General features: G+C 36.3%; 1 protein-coding gene and 1 long non-coding RNA gene across 2 annotated transcripts; both read right to left on the reverse strand.

Annotated features, from left to right (window-relative positions):
* Positions 1–214: 214 nt before the first annotated feature.
* Positions 215–18762, reverse strand: LOC140139189 (neuropilin-1-like). Its single transcript, XM_072160969.1, has 6 exons — positions 18750–18762; positions 18407–18529; positions 17987–18112; positions 16422–16595; positions 496–647; positions 215–376 (listed from the first exon to the last, which is right to left on the reverse strand). Exons 1-6 carry the CDS (start codon positions 18760–18762, stop codon positions 215–217), a joined length of 750 nt encoding a protein of 249 aa, XP_072017070.1.
* A 178-nt stretch (positions 18763–18940) lies between these two features.
* LOC140139758 (uncharacterized) lies at positions 18941–20133 on the reverse strand. The gene is made up of 3 exons (XR_011857178.1): positions 20035–20133; positions 19349–19471; positions 18941–19004 (listed from the first exon to the last, which is right to left on the reverse strand). It is a non-coding gene; the product is annotated as an uncharacterized lncRNA (long non-coding RNA).
* Between the last annotated feature and the right edge of the window lie 2719 nt (positions 20134–22852).

The raw sequence follows: 22852 nt of genomic DNA on the forward strand, positions 1-22852 counted from the left end.
ATCAAGCTGCTAATAAAGATTGAGCCAAACACTTTTTACTACACTGGGGACATGTCTCTTTCTTAATCTGTTAAAAATTAACAGAAAATCATTTTGAAATGTCTATTTTCCAAACCTTCAAACGTGCACCTTACCGAAGAATGACCCATGTATGTTGTCATTTGCCGCATTTTTATTTACATTTGCCGACATCAGCCTCATTCATCGTATTGAGTCACGTATCTATATAGTCGTTTTTACATCCTAATATTTCGAATCTCAGTGCGCAATAGTCTCTAAATTTGGTCAGACAGATGATGCGTACAATACGGGCAAATACTGGTTCAGGAAAAATAGTGGTCACCTCGGCGTGCTGGTCAACGTTGCCCAGAAATATCTGTAGGAGAAAAAATTTAATTTCTGTGAGTATTTCAGTGTAAGAAAACATACATCATAACGATTGGATAGTGTGCATGTCCACAAGACAATGTTTACTCTCTATAGATCATTACTCACAATTGCTTTTTCATTTTTATCTTCAACAAATACTTCGTTGGCACCAGTAATTAGGAATGTTGACACTTTGAACGATGTCACATAGTCAGCTCCTGCTTTATTAATATATCCATCACCCTGCGTTATAACACCAGATACATAGGTCAGGATACCTATTGGTACAAGAAATTAAGAAAGTATTTTAGCTATTCAGCTTTCTTTTTATTTTTTACTACGTCAAACCATAACATCCATAGGGATGTAATCAAAACTCGACCGGCGGTCGACAGCCATGCAGTTCCGAGCGGTTCAGTCTGGTTGAAGCAGGTTTATATTGTTCTAAACAATGGAACGCGGTTCAACCGGCTGTAACCGCCGGTCAACAGGCGGTCGAGTTTTGATCTCATCCCGTATTCCTTATGACAAGAACAAGAGCTGTGCCTTTGAGCATTTTTGAAATTTTGTGTAACCTTTGAGTGACTCCATGTGTCAAATGTGTATTTTATTTTTCGAACATGGTGAACACTATGAATGCAGTTTGAGCAAGGTTGGTTTGGTTAACGCGGCTGTGCACGATGTTTCTTTCGAGAAATTGAGCGTTTTCGATATGTATGGACTTTGAAACGCTTTTTTAATACAAGCAATGAAAATTCAGATTTGTAAACACTGTATTTTTGACGGATTTAATTTCATTATTTCTCTCGAGTTCGCAATTTGAAAGGAAATAGACTTTGTTGAATCAGCGGGGCACACATGCGAAACAACGCACCACGTGGGGTAGTTGCGAAATTTGTTAACTCGTAGATACGCTATGCCTACGTGATGCTTATGTGCATACGCGGCGCAACTTATGGAAGCACTGATCTCACAAATATATCTCAAGTTCTTTCGTCCGACTAATGTCAAGTTATGGATTGGATTGAATGTATTTCGGTCAAACTCCTCAAGGGGCTGTATACTTATGCCCGGTGTTCACGTAATATGAGGGATAAAACGGTAGTTGTCGGTTTCTTCTGTGAGCTTCGATCAAAGTTCAAAGTGCAAAATGACGATTTAGGTAAGGGGTCCAAAACGTGAAGGACAAACGTGTAAGGTTACACGTGTAAGATTGCATGTTACACGTGTAAGGTTGCATCTTATACACGTAAGTTAAGATTGTATTTTATACGTGTAAGAATGAAGCGGGATTTTTAAATTAACGAAACGCAGAGTAAGGAATCACAAACATCCAATCATCTTCAACCAATAATATGTAAAGACGTTTTGAGATTGGTAATACCCGTGATGTCTTATACAGGGTGAGTCAAAAAAGGTGCAATAGAGAAAAGAATCTATTTTTACTTAAGAACCGAGTTGAACTTATTAGGTTTGAAAACATTTTATATATGGTATATTCATCAGTGACCTTGTGTGAAAAAAATTAGGGAATTAGCATTTACCGTTTTGTTTTTATGACACATTTTATAGCGCTACCCAATTTTAATGTTTGTCCAAGAGACATCTAAAATTTGAATGTCAGCCCACTCTGTGTAAGGTAGATTTGGAACAACTGCCATTTTCTTAACCTCATTGGCATTAAAATAAAATGGAGCATCCAGAGTGATATTGCCCTTGGTCGTGTTTATGGAGAAGAAACATTATTTGTTGTTATTTTCATTTTACCTTTACTTTAAAGATGTTTATTCTCTATCAAAAACATACAAATTTGCAGGCGGGTTTTTCAAATGTCAAAATGAAATGCGCGCAAATTGAAATGGAGTGAATTACAAAATATCCAGTAAGTTGGACATATTGGGATTAAAAAACTGGAGTTGGAGTCGAGTGAGGTATGAAGGAGTTAAAGTAATGTTAGAAAGTTTGTTTGAACAGAAAAAAGAAATTAAATTAACGCACAAATCAACCTTATTTAAGTTAAAGTCAGTTTTAGATATGGTGCCTTTACCGCGCACTGTGTGCTCTCATTCAAAATACATGGTACCTCGTGGACAAATAACGAAACTGGGTATCGCAACAAAAGGACTCATCAAAATTAAACGGTAGTTGCGATTAACTTCATATTTTCACAGAAGGTGGCCATTGAGTGTAGCATTTATAGAATCTTTCAATATTGTGAATGTTCGATTTGGTTCTTTCATAAATATCGATTCTTTGCTCTATTGCAGTTTTTTTGACTCACCCTGTACATGTACGTGTAAGATTTGCATTTTTGGTGATGGCCGATACCTGATATTATTGGCGGCGTACCGAGGATAAGGAAAGCTCGTCACCAACATCGTCATGCTGGTTTCATACTTTCCTGCCGCTTTCCGCTTTGCTACTCTGAAGATGATTTTGCTTTACCACGCAGTCGCACCAGAAACGTTAGCGGTGACGGCAAAAAGATTATATCGATCACTTCACCGCATTGCCCAAGCAGCAGCATCGCTGGGAGTTGAACTCAAGTCAACTCGGAGCGGTGCCGCTTTGACTGTGCTCTGACGTATCAGAACATAATACGATTTTGGAGCGGTGCTGAGCTTGGTTTTCATAGCCGTGCCGCTGGCTTAATTTCATTCTGCAACCATAATGGGCCGCAATATATCACTAACCGCATAGTCCGAGGCAAGGTTCATTATTGTCAGGGTTAAGGTCTTAGGGTTAGGGTTAGGGTAAGGGTTAGGGGTTAGGGTTAGGGTTAGGGTTATGGTTATGGTTAGGGTTAGGGTTAGGGTTTAGGGTTTAGGGTTAGGGTTAGGGTTTAGGGTTAGGGTTAGGGATAGGGATTAGGGTTAGGGTTAGAATTGTATTCGTATTTATTAGTACTAATATACTATTGTCTGTCCAATTAACTTAGACACCCAGTTTTTGTTACTTATTTAAAAAAATATCCACTTTCAAAGAAAGTCATGAAAGAAAAGTGTTAACATTCGCTGAGACCTAACGGGATTTTTGTGTTTCCAAAGCATGGAGTGAGAGTTTACGTTACCAGAAATTCTATTGAAATTGGAAGGTTTTTCTCAACACAGAAGTTGGGTACCACTATTTTGGAAGGTCTCATTATACAGATTTGTAGGTATTGTGATTTTGGATAGTGGATGGATGAATAGTAAATTAATTATACTCCTCACCAAAAACATTTTATAAAAATGAAAAATATAATTCAGTTCATAAAATGCAGACAGTGTTTCTAATTGGCATATTTATTCTTAGTGTATTAACTCAGTGATCCCAGCTGTCCTCAACCAATTGCAACAATTCGGCGCGGTACTTGAATCTTGTTCTGTGCATGCTTTTGGCTTGGCCCAATTCCAAGAAAATACAAATTGTATGCCCTATGAATGTTCTGATGTTATTGGTGAGGAGTATATTAATTCACAATACACTCCAGACGCATAGTAACTTGCCCAATCATTTGTTATAATGCACCAACTGACATCTTTTGAGTTATAAGCTGTGTTCACACATGCACTTATTACCGGTAATATTTTATCTAGGCTTATGTCCGATCGAATTAAATATTTCCGCTAATCCCTTAGTGCGTCCACATGTGTCGGCAATAGCGCTATACGCTGGCGAAGTTACGTAATAATCGGATTAACTACCATAGCAATAGGTGAATCATGCTGATTAGTTGCACCTGTAAGATTAGTATCTTTGAAAAGACCGGTATTGTATTCAATCTATGATTGCAGACATACAGGTGATGAGTGCAACCTGCTTGTAGTACAGCGCGAAATGTTCAAAATTGTTTTCACCTATCGCTATGGTAATTAATCCGATAAATGACGTAACTTCGCCAGCGTATGCCCGACGTGTTATGTCCGTTAAAGCCTATTACCGGTCATAAACCCCTTCTTTCTACATGAGCAGCATCAGAAAATTTAACCCGATTTTAAATGTTTTCACTGAAAATTCACTTTCAATAAACGCACCACTTTAGAACAAATTACAGACAATGCGGTAGGTATGTCATGTAAGAAAAATGCAAATTCAAAAGTTCCAAAATTAAGACCAATTTTGTATTTATGTAGGTTCTATTTTTATTATTATTATTGTTATTATTATTATTATTATTATTATTATTATTATTATTATTATTTATTATTATTATTATTATTTTAGTTTGACAAAGTAGTCCCATTTTACAGTAGACTTAGCTCTATATCGCATTTTATACATGTAGGCCCTACTATGGTGGACATCTTTGAAAAAATGACAAAAATTAAAAAAATTACACTTGACTCCCATCATCATGCTATTTTTTTCTTGGGGGTCCCAAATTTACAAAAGTCGGCTTCAATAAAATTGCGACCTCCCTATTTCGGCAGCAAATATTTTATGACCCCCCCAACGGTTTACACCCCCCAAAAAAAACCCAGGCATCAGTCTTTTGAATAAAATAAACACACTATCTGTAGTCATGCTGTGTTGTGACTCCCTACATTTTGGTCATCAAAAATATTTATGACACCCCTATTTTTCTTTCCGTATATATTTGGGACCCCTAATCATCTTATAAAATGCAATTGCATGCCTTTCTGTTATCATGCTTATGGCTTAATAAATTTCATCTCCATCTACATCCAGGGCCATACTGCCCCCCCTGAACCCTCTGGGGTTAACATTTGCTACCCCCCCGAAACTCGTGTAGGTTATGCCAATAAGGATGGTCAATTGCTCCTGGGCCTGAATTTTTCACCCGATCATGGAGGGTGCGATGGAGAGTTTTCAGTGTCTTTATCACTACAGGTATCTGCTTCCCCGACCGTATCGGGACCCCCCCTTGTCATGTAATAGCGTGGCTATCTCCTCCCAAAGCTTTTTTTATCCTAGAAATAATTTCCGTGTCTTTCCAAATTTTGAGTATAGCCAATGTTTCCTTGTCATTCCAATTGACCCCTCTATGGAAACGGGAAATCACAAGCAGCAAATAAAAAAAGCTAAAAGGGAAATGTAAGAAAGAACAGATTTTAATGTTCATTTTCAATGATTCTACCTGTTCAGTAATTCTTCCTGTTATAGTGAACGCTCCCATTTACTCATCTAACGGTGATGTCCGAAAAAAATAATCGCATCCCCAGGCCTTGCCGTTTGAGGCGAGCGATCGCTCTCGCTCGCCGCTGCTCGCCCAAACTCGATTTTTAGTGAGCGATTTTCCACTCGCCATAGACACTAAATATCACTCGCTGCGAATCTCCCAAAATCAGCCACTGAATCAGCCATTTCAGTATTTAATCGATGCTGTACTCCTCCAAGCGTAGAAAGTGAAAATGTTAGCGCGCTTCGCGCGCATTTCAACATAAATGTACATAAATACCGTGTCAAGACAGAAACTCTACTTGATTATTTCCTAAATAAGTGATATTTGTGAAAATTCGACCACTCGCCTACAATCATGCTAGCGAGTGATTAACCACTCGCCTTTAAAATCTAAACGGCAAGACCTGCATCCCGCTAATTTATATTAATATTTGCAGCTGCAGCCATAAATTACTCTGCTTAAAATTTTCCGCGAGTGATATAGGCCTACTCACAATTATATCCGACAGCCCAATAGTGCTGCGTGTCCACACGTAATTACTATTACCGGACGTAACGTTTCGATCGGTCTTAACAGCTCTTAACTCTGGTCATCTTCAGCCTTAAATTTTCGGATTTAAAGCACAATACGTCGGATATAGTATTTTTTTTATCCGACGCTCATTCACACTGCCACTTATATCCGATACTATTACCGACGTAATTTAAGTCCGGTAATAGTCCGATTGTGTGAACACGACGAGTCGGCAATAGCTCTATGTCCGACGTGTTTATATCCGAGCTATTACCGGTCATAACTAACCGGAAATGGTCAGCAGAGCTAATGTCTCCTTCTCTTGCCAGTTCATTCCTCTATTGCGTTTGATATTCGCACCTGCATCCATGATGATTTTGTTTTATCTCTCACTGGTCACACTATTTATACTCTGCTTCAAATCAGTTGCGCGAGTGATTTAATTTAACCCGGAAGTGTTCTTCACGCTGAATCACGCAGAAAGGTGAAAGGTCACAGTTATATCCGACAGCCCAAAAGCGCTGTTCAGTGTTCACACGTAATTACTATTACCGATCGTAACGTTTCGATCGGTCTTAACAGCTCTTAACCCTGGTCATCTTCGGATTTAAATTGTCGGATTTAAACCACATTACGTCGGATATATAGTTATATCCGACGCTCATTCACACTGCCACTTATACCCGATACTATTACCGACGTAATTTAAGTCCGGTATTAAGTGGTTTAAGTCCGACTGTGTGAACAAGGCTATAGAGGTTGTGCATGAAATTATTCATGGCTCCAAACAAAGGATTTGAACTGGTGTCCTTCACTGAAATCATGGCACAGTGCAGTCCATTCAATCAAATATTGTCATCAACCTATTTGATCGTAGTGTATTTGTTATGCGTGTGAGACGACCTCTCGCGGTAGATTGCAAACATGCTTTTGTTGAATGCATTTGAGTAGACCGCCATTATTGTGAATTAGTATAACGGATCAAAGAAAAAAGGGTGGCATCACTGATCAATATGCATGATTACAATGTTCAAACACCCCTTACTGTAAATAGATTATCCCATCAAAAGTTTCAAGTCATTAGGAATATTCGGCTGGACCCAGATATCTTGCTGTAAATCGGTCAAATTGAATAAAAGTAGACAAGGAAGAATATTTTTTCATCGCTTTACTAATCATTTCTGTTAGGTCTGACCTTGTTTAGCAACTTTTCTTTCATGACTTTTTGCCAAAGTAAAAACTTTTCGAAATATATCCTAAAAACCGGGTGTCTAAGTTATTTGGACAGACAATAGTAATAGTATATTGTGTGTATGTACTTTATTCCGTAATCAATAAGTATCATAAACAAACACCTTTCTGGCACAACGAATCATAGCACAGTCGTGTAGGCATTAGACTATGGATACATAGATTGTGGGTTCGAACCCCAGGTAAACCGTTGTAGAATTTTAATTCTATCGATTTATTTTTATTTTATTAAGTAAGAAGAAATAATAATGGTAATAAACTCGTGTTATATCTAGCCGCATAGGCATATTAAAAACTTCGGTCGAAGTTTTGCCACAAGTTTAAAAAAATAACGGTTAGTTCACGAAAAAGAAGAAGTGAAATTTAGCAAAACGCGACGAGGTTTATTTGCCCGTAAGAGAGAGCTCTATTGTTCCGCTATTGTATCCGCTATTGTATCCACTATTGTATTCTATTCATAAAAGCTACTGCAAGAATCGCGGCAATCCCTGATATTGCTGATGTCTACCGCCGGCGTTTCGCATTTATTAACAATCAAAATTATCCCATACTCTTACATTTATAGTCTTATTCTCACCTTTTATATAATATTCAGAAATTGCAATTCGGAAAACTACTAACTTTTCAAGTGAAAATATATATTCCATCGAAAATATATCAGACTTAATTGTATACATAGAAATCTATTATACCCAACCCATAAGTGCACAATGCACCCAAATATCCCCGCAAATATCTCATACACGATTTTATTCATTCATTTTGGGCTTTAAACACTCAGAAGTCGTCCAAAATAATGGCAACATCATCAGCATGATCAAACCCTCTATGACTTGTTCACAAGTTGATGCTTTACAAATTACCCTCACTTGACCAAACACGCATAATACATGATCGAAACACCCAGCAGAGTTTTAAATAAGATTACGTGGCTTGTCTTAACGATTCAAAAGATGCCACTTTCTTGCCCACTGACACTAGCTAATTTGCATGGCAGAAATCTATAGTGCGGACACTCTTCAGTCGCAAACCAACAAAATTCGTGCTATTTTGGCGTTCTTGCAAAAGAAATCTCGTGAATCGAGTGCCCTCTCAACAATATCCCTAGATGTTTGCCAATAATGACACACTCTAGAAACGCCAACATAAATCACCCAACAGCTTCATTTTAAGAATTATTTCAGTATCCAAATCAATAGGAACAGAAAGAGTATGGTCTATACATTCCAGGAAAATGTTTGATTTGTTTCTTCCGCCATTCTATATTTCCCTAAAATCATCACATTTTTCTCCAAAATCCTATGTAAATGATTCTCCACGCTACGCAGAAATTATGTGCGATAAATCATACAAATTTGCCACAATTTTACATCACTTTAGACAGTATTGCAATATCTTGATGATTTTAGGCATTTTGAACGGCAACTTGAGTATTTTCAGAAATCAAATATCGCGCCATTGGGATGACACTCTTATTCACGTATTCATTTACAACGCAAACTTGTATCGAATCCCGGTGGTTTGCGACCAATGAAATGTCCGCACCCCTGGATTTATTAATCCCTGGTATGAATTATGTATTAGATTTGTCAAGGCAATAACCACGATCCGTTTTGTAATAATATAAAAGCACTTAATTGCAATAGAATCCCGCTGAGTTCAATGAACTGCGCCCTGAAACCGATGGAGAAGTGCCCCATAAAGAAGCTATCCCATTGACCTCTATTAACAGGTCAGTGAGCTCTCCATACACAAATGAACCTGCTTAGTAACATGTTATTTTGAAGTCTTGAAGATTAGTAATCGTCTGTGCATATGAACTGCGCATTTATGATGCAAAATATTAGTTCTATATAATATAAAATTACAAATACTGGTATTATGATATACAAAACGACTAATAAAATCATGTCATCATGGCGTCATTATATCCCGTATGTTTGTCTAAATTCATGTATATATTTGAAAACAATTTCTACACCAATTTAATATGTACTCAGGTGGAACCTTGCTTTTTTTTAATTTTCATTTCTTTTTATGTAACAAATTCAGGTTTTTCCATTACGCGGGGCCGCCGAGCAATACAAATTTAATGCTAACATTGAATGAACGCATAATCAACAATGGGCTCCAAGAGTGGCTCTCCATACACACATGAACAAATACAATGACGGGTCGCCATTGCTCTCCATACACAAATGATCAAATACAATGGCGAGTCCGACTGCCATGCAAATGAGCCAAATGAGCAGACCCTCTCAAGGGTCTGCTCTGTGATACCACACTGATCATACTGATCTTTATGTTATTACAGCGAAATATGGATATCCAACTAGTTTGCCCCTCGGAGCTTCAAAAAACCACTCACCCCGAAATATGGATATCCAACTAGTTTGCCCGCAGGCTACAAAGCACCATTAACCGCGAAATATGGATATCCATCTAGTTCACCTCGCATGGCTACAAAAAAACACTTAGCGCGCAATATTTTTTTACCAAAAAAAAAGAATTAATATCTACCAAAAAACGTTTCAAAACGTAAAAAGCGGCCAAAGTTTAAAAATCTTTCCTGTGTGGCTTTTCACCCTTTTTAAACTTGGTCCCATTCAGTAAAGTAGTAATAACATGAAGAACGAGTCCTAATTTCTACAATTATGTTTAAGACTGTTCAAAAGCATAGGCTATGTATTATCAAAATCATTTTGAAGGTTTATGTTTTATTATATTGCGGGTTCATAGAGAGTAGTAGAGTATTATATATGACTTAGCAAATTGACTGTCTGTCAACTTGCACATAGGCCCTACATTTGAGGCGCAGAATACCACAGGACGATGAAGAATTTAACAAAGTGAGTATTTGCTACTTTTGCTTAATTCAAAATACATTATAACGTCTTTACGGAAAAACTTCAATCACGCACGAACATTAATTCATTTACTCTACAATGAACACTGACAACTAAGAAAACAAACAAGTAGCCTAAAGATGACTTCATATGGGTCTTTAGAAACTTTCATAAATGGGACCAAGTTTAAAAAGGGTGAAAAGCCACACAGGAAAGATTTTTAAACTTTGGCCGCTTTTTACGTTTTGAAACGTTTTTGGTAGATAATTACATGTATGTACTATGTGTTATCGCATTGCGGCCCATTATGGTTGCAGAAAGAAATAACGCGTGCCGCTGCCGCTCAGCGGTGTGCCACTCCGCTTGCAGAAAAGTACAAGCGGCATGAAGCGCCATGCCGCTCAGCGGTAAACGGCAGAAAGTATGAAACATAAGCGAGGCATTTTCTAAGTTTGTATGAGTGCTACAATGTACTGTATTGTATGCCGAAACTCTATCAGGAATTGTTCCGACTGTTGGTCCGTCATGGTCACAGCCGATTTATGTCACTTTTTGTTCCTTTTCTCAGCTATCTGGAGTCAATTTATAGTCAATATTAATTAACTTCAAGAGGTAAAACGATCACGTTTCGAAACCTACCGCGGTACAGATCAGATATCAAACCGGAAACCGATAAACAATTTCTTACAAAAATGGCTATGGTGAGATTTAATTGGTCGAAGATAACTAGGTTACTTGTCGGGTTAAGAGTATGTGACTAGGGTCAATGGTACAAAAGGTTTTAATAACATTCAAAAAACATTTTGTTCAAAACTTGTTGCAAAACATTCTAACATATCATTTGCCAAAGTACACACAATGTTTGGCAAATGATATTATATAATAGCATTTCGAAATTTGGTTTAAAATGTTGCATTTTTTTCAGTATAACACGTTTAAAAAAAGAGTTTTAATGATTTTTATAAACCGACATTGATATGTTATCAAAATGTTTTAACTAAAACCAAAAACATATGCATTATCACGTTTTAAAAACATTTTGGTGTTTGCTGAATAGTATCTATAAGTAGGTATGTCACAGTGGCTGCACAATAATTCTGCCACACTGTGCATGCAAGCATAACAGTGAATTGAAAAGCGCGCGCTTCAAAGTTTTAGATTTTAGAAAACATCATGTCAAAAAATGAATTTCCTCATAATGCTTCATTTATCCAAAATGTTTGAATTTTTAATATATGGTGTGTGAAGACTTTCCGAGGCTACCATCGGGTCCGCCAAAATTAAATATTGTTTTGTTTAAGAGCTACTGCCTGTTTTATGGATTTTGAAGATCGCTCATAAATCAGTAAATATAGGCCTATTGAAATAAAGGGACCTACATGTACCACCATTTAGCTGAAATATTAATCTTTCTTAGCATGTAAATTATTTCCGTCGACAACGAATGATACACTTCCCTTGCCTTGAGTAAAACTAATTAAAAACAAAACATTATCAAAGAAATTTTTAGGGAGTATTTTTCCAAACCACAATAGCTCTAAGCCATTGTGTGTGTCCAAGGCCATACTATTTTTGTATACGCGATACAGTAGAATGGATGTTCTTTTTACCATTTGTCTTCCCGTGTTAATCCAGATAACAAAATGTTAATTTAAAGTCTCATTGGAAATGAATTTTTATTTTTACTTTTCGGATTTAGCTTTGAGCAATGGTGACACATACCATGTTTACAGACAAAAATGAAAATTCTATTCCAGACATCGTCAAAATGTCAAACTTTGTATTTTTTTGTATTATATTTAAGTAATTAACTGCAGTTTCTTTATTCAACATCATAACAGGTTCATACTTGACAAATTTATGGTGAATGGATAGACTTTCATTAAATATTGAAAAACCCAAAACTACTCATGCCTAATTTACATAATAATATCATGAATACATAATTAGCTGTAATTAGCTAATTTGCATAATTAATTACTTTTTGTGTATTTTTTGTGTATCAATTGAAATAACTTTGTATACATATGTGTGCAAAAAAACCGCACCCTGATATCATGTACGGTTTTCTATTGGCATCAATTTTGCATATTAATTAGCTGAACTTAGTCATTTTTTCACCTTTAATTTGTCTGCAGATTGGCTGAAATAGCTAAAATAGTATATTTGGTTAATTTATTATAATTATTCAATGATAGATTTTTAAATTTTGTTTTCTTTAACGAAGTACGGAAAGATAGGCATTTAACCTGTGATACTTAAATTAACGCTGCTTTTTCAAGCAAGGGTCCAAATAAACCTTCAAAATCTCGAAATGTGCCAATTTTGTCATTATAGCCATTTGTGGCAGGTTTTAATTCCATTTACGAGCATCTTAAAATTGACACTACATCACAATGCATTGACCGATTTCAATTCCGTTTTTTGATTTTTGATGCTTTAATACAGCTCACTCATGTAGAAACATTAAATAACGTTTTTCTGCTGCGCTTATTTTTGAGGTGATATACCTAGTATTAGCTAAGCTATTGTGCTCATCGAAATGTGCCAATTTTGTCATTATAGCCATTTGTGGCAGGTTTTAATTCCATTTACGAGCATCTTAAAATTGACACTACATCACAATGCATTGACCGATTTCAATTCCGTTTTTTTTTTTTGATTCTTTAATAAAGCTCATTCATGTAGAAACATTAAATAACGTGTTTCTGCTGCGCTTATTTTTGGGGTGATATGCCTACTATAAGCAAAACACTTTGACAGCTGTTTAATGCAACGAATGGCGAAAAATGACGTTGCACGAACTTCTGTTCCCCGTTCCAAACAGACAATCATACCGCATTTATGCCGTAACACGACACAATCTTGCCTAAAACGCCTCTTCGCAAGCTGATTTTGGACGGTATTCTCCACACACAAATGAATAGGCAATCTTCCCGTTCGAATTCGCGTCGAAGAAAATCGAAATTTAACCACTTCTCCTTGTCTATACTAGGTCAAATTGTAACCCCAAAAATGGATTGTGTTACATATCTGACTCTACTTGTTCTATTTGGATACTCTGATTCGGTTCATAACGCGACAAACATAACATTTTTCTGCATTTGGTAATACGAGTTTTTTTTTGTCATTTTGGAACGTCATTTTTTGCTACCAAACACAACGTAACCGCCTTAGGGGAATTCCACGACTGACCAATTCACAATAGATTTCACCCTCTAGAGGGTATACTAACTAGTTTTCGACTAATGTAGCATGCGGTTGGCGTTCCCGTATCGCGTTTTACGTAAATTTCGCAATCTCTCTATTAATACAACATCTACAGGTACTAGTAGGTATGTCACAGTGGCTGCACAATCATTCTGCTACACTGCGCATGCAAGCATAACAGTGAATTGAAAAGCGCGCGCTTCAAATTTGGCCAATTTTAGAAAACATCCATGTCGATAAATGAATTTCTTCATATGCTTCATTTATCCAAATTGTTTGAAATTTTAATATATGGTGTGTGAGGCCTTCCCGAGGCTACCATTGGGTCCCCAAAAATTAAAAAATTGTTTTGTTTAAGCTACTGCCTGTTTTATGGATTTTTGAAGATCGCTCATAAATCAGTAAATATAGGCCTATTGAAATAAAGGGACCTACCACCATTTAGCTGAAATACTAATCTTTCTTAGCATGTAAATTATTTCCGTCGACAACGAATGAACCACTTCGAGAAAACTAGTTGAAACAAAACATTATATCAAAGATATTTTAGGGAGTACTTTTCCAAACCTCAATAGCTCTAAGCCATTGTGTGTGTCCAAGGCCATACTATTTTTGTATACGCAGTACAGTGGGAATGGCTTTTCCGTTTACCATTTGTCTTCCCGTGTTAATCCAGATAACAAAATGTTAATTTAAAGTCTCATTGCAAATGAATTTTTATTTTTACTTTTCGGATTTGGCTTTGAGCAATGGTGACACATACCATGTTTACAGAAAAAAATGAAAATTCTATTCCAGACATCGTAAAAATGTCAAACTTCGTATTTTTTTTGTATTATATTTATATTAAGTAATTAACTGCAGTTTCTTTATTCAACACCATAACAGGTTCATACTTGACAAATTTATGGTGAATGAATAGACTTTCATTAAATATTGAAAAACCCAAAATTACTCATGCCTAATTTACATAAAAATATCATGAATACATAATTACCTGTAATTAGCTAATTTGCATAATTAATTATTTGTGACCGTCCACGGCGAATGAGCCGTAAATTCCTTCCCCGGTCAATTTTGTTTTATTTCGTGTTTAAAAAATAAACATCATAAACTTTAAAATGGTATACCATTTGACTTCAAACGATATCCAGAAGCGGGGTTATGGTTTGTTAAACTTTGCTCCTTCAACAAAATGTGACCGTCCACGGCGAATGAGCCGTAAATTCCTTCCCCGGTCAATTTTGTTTTATTTCGTGTTTAAAAAATAAACATCATCAACTTAAAAATGGTATACCATTTGACTTCAAACGATATCCAGAAGCGGGGTTATGGTTTGTTAAACTTTGCTCCTTCAACAAAATTATAGCTTTTTACGTTTTTACATGTGTCTCTTTTTCCACATTGCTGGCAATATATATCAAACAGTCATAATTGGCGGTCATTTCAAATCATCCCCAAGTCAACGAGGTTTAAGAAAGTTCTCTCATTGTTAATTGTTGGTTATGCATACCTGTACAAAATACAATGCCTGGTAACCCACCACTTGAACAGGATTTAGCAAAAGCAAACAAAGACCAGAGCTATTAAAAGTTCTATAGCCGGCCATCTAAGGTAGAAGCTTATTATCCACTTCAACAATAGGATTATTGATTAGTTTTGACTATCAAAATAAGACGGATGTCGGGCCAGCTTAAGTTATCGATGAATACGACCTTCGTACACATTTTACACCGTAACACAGAATACAATTTAGGGAATTTACGGCTGGTTTGTGCTGCCGGGTCACAAATTATAGCTTTTTACGTTTTTACATGTGTCTCTTTTTCCACATTGCTGGCAATATATATCAAACAGTCATAATTGGCGGTCATTTCAAATCATCCCCAAGTCAACGAGGTTTAAGAAAGTTCTCTCATTGTTAATTGTTGGTTATGCATACCTGTACAAAATACAATGCCTGGTAACCCACCACTTGAACAGGATTTAGCAAAAGCAAACAAAGACCAGAGCTATTAAAAGTTCTATAGCCGGCCATCTAAGGTAGAAGCTTATTATCCGCTTCAACAATAGGATTATTGATTAGTTTTTGACTATCAAAATAAGACGGATGTCGGGCCAGCTTAAGTTATCGATGAATACGACCTTCGTACACATTTTACACCGTAACACAGAATACAATTTAGGGAATTTACGGCTGGTTTGTGCTGCCGGGTCACATTTTTTGTGTATTTTTTGATATCAATTGAAATAACTTTGTATACATATGTGTGCAAAAAAAACCGTACCCTGATATCATGTACGGTTTTCTATTGGCATCAATTTTGCATATTAATTAGCTGAACTTAGTCATTTTTTCACCTTTAATTTGTCTGCAGATTGGCTGAATTTGCTAAAATAGTATATTTGGTAAATTTATTATAATTATTCAACGATAGATTTTTTAATTTTGTTTTCTTTAACGAAGTTAGGAAAGATAGGCATTTAACCTGTGGTACTTAAATTAACGCTGCTTTTTCAAGCAAGCGTCCAAATAAACCTTCAAAATCTCGAAATGTGCCAATTTTGTCATTATAGCCATTTGTGGCAGGTTTTAATTCCATTTACGAGCATCTTAAAATTGACACTACATCACAATGCATTGACCGATTTCAATTCCGTTTTTTGATTTTTGATGCTTTAATACAGCTCATTCATGTAGAAACATTAAATAACGTTTTTCTGCTGCGCTTATTTTTGAGGTGATATACCTAGTATTAGCTAAGCTATTGTGCTCATCGTAAAAAACAAGATCGGCTTCAGAAACATGTTTTTTCATTTGTTTTTGGTTTATTTTGATTTTATGCACCAGTTTGTGGAGATTGATGTGTGTGCATTTTAAAAAGTTCATTTTGTTGCATCCTGTGGTCAATAATTCCTAAATATATTAACGTTTCACCTTTGAGACAGTAATTTGTTTCAGGATTAGTAGCCCTGATAATTTGAACCATTCATACTCGTTCTCATTTTGGTTATTCATTTATTTATCGAAAATCTAATCAAATAAAGCTTAATCTATTATATTTGGTCATAAATGTTACCAATTCTACATAGAGCAATGTGATTACCTATATCAGCTTGTATCCAAATGGGTCCTGTCTGAAACGGAGCCGCATGCCATGAAGAGAGTTCACCATTAAGCCTTCCCTTTGAGGCACTGTAGATAGATTTATACTCTGATGATGCCTGAATATTCCCATCAGGTATGGTGCCATTTTCCATTCCCAGATAATCCATGCAAACTGGAATATTGAAATAGAAACATTTACTACAAGAATAAACTAACTTGAGTGAATGTCGCGGACACGATCAAATTACAAGATTAAGTGAATAATTATATCAAACTCCTCGGCAGGTTTTGCATAATAATATTATTGAATATGCATAAAACATTTCATAATAGAGAAATCAAACTCGTTTCCCGAGGAAACAACAATGGGATGAATAAAATGAGATATCCTGTATATTCAAATTATTCAAATTGAATTTAAATTTTGCATTATTAGTTTTCAATAATTCTCACAGAATGATGAATCTCATCTCATGCACCTAAGCATGATCCCACCTAGCTAGCTACCGGAAGCTATTTCCCACCTTTCCTCTTTCCGTATCGAGGGCACCTAGGGCAACTGAAATATGCACACATAAAACCATGAAAACGTTTGTCAAACGACACTACCAAATTGCAAGAATTAAAGTGCCTTATATTGAGAAAAAAGTCAATATATCAAATTCCTGCACAAGTCTTGTCTCCGATGAACTAATTCAATTATTGAATATGCATGAACATGTCATTGTAGAGAAATCAACTTCGTTTCTTGAGGAAAAACGTTCCAAATAAAATAAGAGCGACAAACATATATTTTGATATAACCAACTCTCATGCAATAACCCCGCCAGTGTCATGTGAAATTTTGCCGCTCTGGAGAAATTATACAAAAACACCACCCATACGAGTAGTTGCTGTTTCGTTCATTTCATTCGGCTACGAAGCAGGCGACTACAGAGTTTCTCCACGTATTACGATTTAAAGCCAAAGTGGTAATGGCATCTGGCAGTAAAAAGTTGTCAAAATCCCCCAACAGTTTTTGCACGTAAGACAAGTGGGATGTTATTTGCCTAGGTCTTCTTTCACCATGTAATGGGAGAGAGCATATCTTCTGCATGGTTCATCTTCCTGCATCCTCAGTGTTAGTGGTACATATCCTTTCATTGCTAACATGGTCAGTGCGCATGATGTTCAGAATTATCCTGTAACATGATGTTACAGGAAAATGCTGAACATCAAGCGCACTGACCATGTTAGTAATGAAAGGATCTATACCATCACCAACACTGTGCCTCTTATTATCTCTGTCACCTACGTAGGGCATATCCTGCGGATGCAGAAAGATGAACCATGCAGAAGATATGCTCTATACAATCCCATTACATGGTAAAAGAAGACCTGGAAGGCCAAGAACACCCTACTTGTCTTCCCGCTTGTCTTATGTGCAAAAACTGTTGGGGAACTTCGACAACATTTTACTGCCAGATGTCATTTACCACTTTGGCTTTAAATCGCAGTACATGGATAAATTTGTAGTCGCCTGCTTCGAAGTCGAATGAAATTAATGAACAAAATTAAACTAACCTGTGCATGTTACTCCATCACCTCTGTAACCAGCATTACATTCACATGTGAAGGAACCAACGGGGATATTGGTGCAAGCAGCATTGGCGTCACAGTTATCAGTAAGTAGAATACATTCATTATCATCTGTAACGATTTGTATAAAATAAGTCATAATTATAAGGTGCAAAAAATTAAGCTATAATCAAAAGAAAAGTTTAAAATAATTCTTGTAGCTCTGAAATATGATATAAATAAACTCAATAACACTTGAATAAATATGAATTGGCTTTTCTTGTTTGATTGATCACATCACAAGTGTTGGTACTGAAATGAATTTATTTTGAAAACTTAAAGCAAAACTTAATGCGCCAATTCCAAAAAGTAGTTTGACTCTCATGTATTACTGGAATGAAAATTATTTGCACAAAATGGACTAACCTGTGCATGTTACTCCATCTCCATTGTAACCGACATTACATGCACATGTGAAGGAACCAACGGTATTGGTGCAAGTAGCATTTGCGTCACAGTTATCGGTACTCAAAGTACATTCGTTATCATCTGTAACGAATTGTATTCAATAAGTCATAATATATTGAGTCGTAATAGGTGTAAACAAAATTTTGCTATAGTGAAAAGGAAAGTTAATGTGATTCTTTTAACTCTGAAACATGATATAATTAAAAATCTATAACGCTTGAATAAATTTAAATTGGCTTTCCAGGGTAACATGTTTGGTTGAACACGTCACAAATGTTAGTACTGAAATGAATTTATTAACTTAAAGCAATCATATTTGAACATTTCGATAGGAATGCACCACTACCAAAAATGAAGTTTGACTCTCTTGTATTATTGGGGTGAATATTATTTGAAATAAATAAAATGGTGATATGGGGCAAAATAGACTAACCAGTGCATGTTACTCCATCTCCACCGTAACCGGCATTACATGCACATCTGAAGGAACCAACGGTATTAGTGCAAGTAGCATTTGCGTCACAGGTATCAGTACTCAGACTACACTCATTATCATCTGCAAAGATATGTATAAAATAAATCATATTTTATTAGGCACAAAAAATGAGCTATAGGCCCTAATGATTCTTGTAACTCTGAAATATGATATAAGTAAGCTCAATTAAACACTTGAATAAATATAAATGGGCTTTCTTTTCTTAGCAACATTTTGCATTATGTTTGATTGATCACATTACAAATGTTGATATAATGAACTTGTTTTGAAAACTTAAAGCAATTTCATATTTGAAACTTTGATGGGACGGCACTATTTCCAAAAGGTAGTTTGACTCTCGTGTATTATTGGGTTAAAATTACTTGAAATCAATAGAATGGTGCTATGACACAATATAGACGAACCTGTGCATGTTACTCCATCTCCACCGTAACCGGCATTACATGCACATGTGAAGGAACCACCAGTGTTAGTGCAAGCAGCATTTGCGTCACAGTTATCAGTACCCAAAGTACATTCATTATCATCTGTAACGAATTGTATGAAATAAATGATAATTTATTAGGTACAAACAAAATTGAGCTATAAACAAAAGGAAAGTTAGAATGATTCTTGAAATTCTGAAACATGATATATTAAAATTCAATAACACATGAATAAAATATAAATTGACTTTTCGTGGCAGCATTATGTATCATGTTTGATTGATCCCATCACAAATGCATTTGTTTTAAAAACTTAAAGCAATTTCATATTTGAAATTTTGATAGGACGGCACTATTTCCAAAAAGTAGTCTCATGTATTATTGGGGTTAAAATAAATTACTTGAAATAAATAGATTTATTATAAATAACATGTTACTCTATCTCCGCTGTAACCTCCATTATATGCACATGTGAAAGAACTAATGGTATTGGCGCAAGCGGCATTTGCGTCACAGTTATCAGTACTCGAAGTCCACTCATCATGATCTAAACAAAAATGTATGAAATAACTCATGATGCAGGTAGATAGTTTGACTCGCGTAGATATAATATTAATAGAATACTAATAAATTTAGAATGATGATATGACTCAAAATAGACTAACCTATGCATGTTACTCCATCTCCATTGTAACCGGCATTACATTCACATGTGAAGGAACCAACGGTATTGGTGCAAGCAGCATTTGTGTCACAGTTATCAGTACTCAAATTACATTCATCAATGTCTGCATAAAATGTATGAATTAAGTTATTGGATAAAAGACATTTTGAATTATCATCAATCAAAAGAAATGGGTTTTTTTGTACTCTGAAACACGATACAATTTGAACTCAATAATACTTACATAAAGTTAAGTGAAACTGTCGATACGAATGCACCATTTCCAAAAGGTAGTATGAATCGCGAATGGGTGGTAATGACTAGACTCTAGTAGCTTCTAGTAGTAAAATGATGATATGGCACAAAATAGACTGACCTGAGCATATTTATGTATTCTAAACAACAAATACTCTAATTTTCGGTGTAAAGTGGAAAACGAGAGGTATTCCAAGGGACCGATAGCTAGACCGTCTGACGCCACCGGATGCATATGTGTATGATCAATTAGTTATCTAAATTGTTCATCAAATAAAAGGCGTCCCTATTATATTAGTATTAGCTAAATCGATAATGCGTTCGATTGTGGTGCGAGAGGTTGCGGATTCGAACCCTGACGGTACCTAGTAGGAGAGAGCGGGGAGTGTTCGCCCTAGGGGCAGGTTCGCCCACCCCTCGTTTCTCAGCACTGCGGCTATCGTGGACAGGTCATTATAAACTTCTCATATTAGCTACAAGACATATAGGGACGTGTTCATCGAATTACAGCCAAAACAAAAAAATTACACCAAAACGTAATTTTTTCTTGCATTAATAATGTTGTATTATAATTGATACATAAATACAGATGGTTTTAATGAAAATCTGTATTGGAAACATATGGGATTTGTCAAAGATTTAATACAGTTATAAACTCCTTATTCGATTTGTATTTTGCATACCCTGAAGAAAATACAAAAATGTGCACAAGGGGCACGTTCGCCCTTTTGAGGCTGGGGCATGTTAGCCCTTTATCTTCCCCGGGCGGACTTACCCCAAACTGGAGGGCGGACCTGCCCCATCAGCGTATTATACAAATAATCTATAATTATACCATTAAACAAGGTAAAACTACTGAAAAGCATGTTTTTTTAAGTTATGTGGTATCAGTATTACTCATACCACCGTTAATGTCCTAATCCATAATCTCCCCGAAGTTGTAAACATGATACTTTTAAGCTCACTTTGGACCCCTACAATTTACCCTGACCCGACCCCTGCAACAAATTTACTGGTGACTCCCCAGAAGAGAATGAATGCCCTGTATACTCTTGCTAAATGTTTGCATTTAATATGTTATTGTTATGCAATGTTTAAACCCTTTTTTGTGATTAGGGTGAACTTACCCCACCATATGGGCGAACCAGCCCCAATATGGGGCAAGTTCGCCACTTTACAAAACTTTTTTGTTTGCTCTATCCTGTATTGTAAGGCCTATAGTTCTGGGATTGTGGCCCTATGTAGCTAAGACACATGGACTAATCAGGTCATCCCTAGCCTTAAAATTGACATCGCTAGGCTGGTCAGAAAAATATAGGGCGAACACTCCCCGCTCTCCCCTACGCTCTCGTGGAAAAATTGAGTTAGCTTGAAATTCCCCTGGACAAGGAGCTTACTGCTAATTGTCTCGTTGTAACCCGAACGAAACTCGGGGAGCTGATTCTGGTTGCAAAGGTTATTTTGTGTCCCTGTGTTGTTGATAGATGGTTTATGGAATGATGTGGGGCCGTAATGGTCAGCGACAACCTGTAAAGTGTGCTGAGGCTTGTGGATCGACGTCTAGGCGTTGTGCCTGTGCGTAGCGCACTATAAATCATTGCGCTTTATTATTATTATTATTATTATTATTATTATTATTATTATTATTATTATTATTATTATTATTATTATTATTATTATTATTATTATTATTATTATTAAGCATTGCACGTTGATCTATATTAATAAACTCACCAATGCAGTCAATGTTGTAAAGGTCTTTTAGGATTTTGTGAACGTTGCTTGAGATGGTGGTTGCTGTGTCCTTTCCGATAACTTTAATGCTGTTACATTTACAAGGATCACCAGAAGACAAAGACCATCGCATTTTACCCTCATGTCCAAATTCACATACATCTTGCGCTAGGAGAAAATTAACCGAGAAGACCTATTTGCAATAGCTGCCCTATAAACACTTTACAAATTCAGCATTGTATTCTTGTTCGCAACGAAAAATAAGACAGCAGCTATTGCAAATAGGGCCTTCTTGCAGTAACACCTCAAAATGTAAGGTTAATGAAACTAACAAACAATAAACCACCGCTGGGTGGGAAAGACCTCGGGGGGGGCACTTCAACATGAAATGGATATAGGTGTAGGGCTGGCACTTCCGCACTAAGGGCATTAGGTGAGAGCAAAATGTAAAAAATATGGGGTCATTGGGTGAGAGCATGATTGTTGGCATTCGGTGAGAGCAAAATTTAAAAAATATGGGGTCATTGGGTGAGAACATGACCTTTTTTTGGGTGAGAGCCGAAGCAGCGCCACAGAAACTTCGAAAATCAAATGTCTAGTTCTAAATGGCTTCAAATTTCTTTGTTTTTTCATAATATGTAACAAAATCAGTGATAAATGAAAGTTGCTGTTCAATTGAACTTGTAAGGGTTTGGGTGACAGATCAAATGAAAAAATAGGGGGTCTTCGGGTGACAGAGCATGTGTTTGTAAAAAAAAATGGGGTCTTTGGGTGACAGCGACGCTGAAAAAGGGGGTCTTAACAGCCCTACATACGCGTCACCTCCAAAG

The sequence above is a fragment of the Amphiura filiformis genome, chromosome 18 (assembly GCF_039555335.1).
Source record: "Amphiura filiformis chromosome 18, Afil_fr2py, whole genome shotgun sequence".
Classification (NCBI taxonomy): Eukaryota; Metazoa; Echinodermata; class Ophiuroidea; order Amphilepidida; family Amphiuridae; genus Amphiura; species Amphiura filiformis.

Coding starts and splice junctions, on each gene's coding strand:
- LOC140139189 (XM_072160969.1), bottom strand. Junction 18,113..18,406: donor AGATGGAGTAACATGCACAG/GTTAGTCCATTT, acceptor AAATCGTTACAG/ATGATAATGAATGTATTCTA. Junction 16,596..17,986: donor TGATGGAGTAACATGCACAG/GTTAGTTTAATT, acceptor TCAATATTCCAG/TTTGCATGGATTATCTGGGA.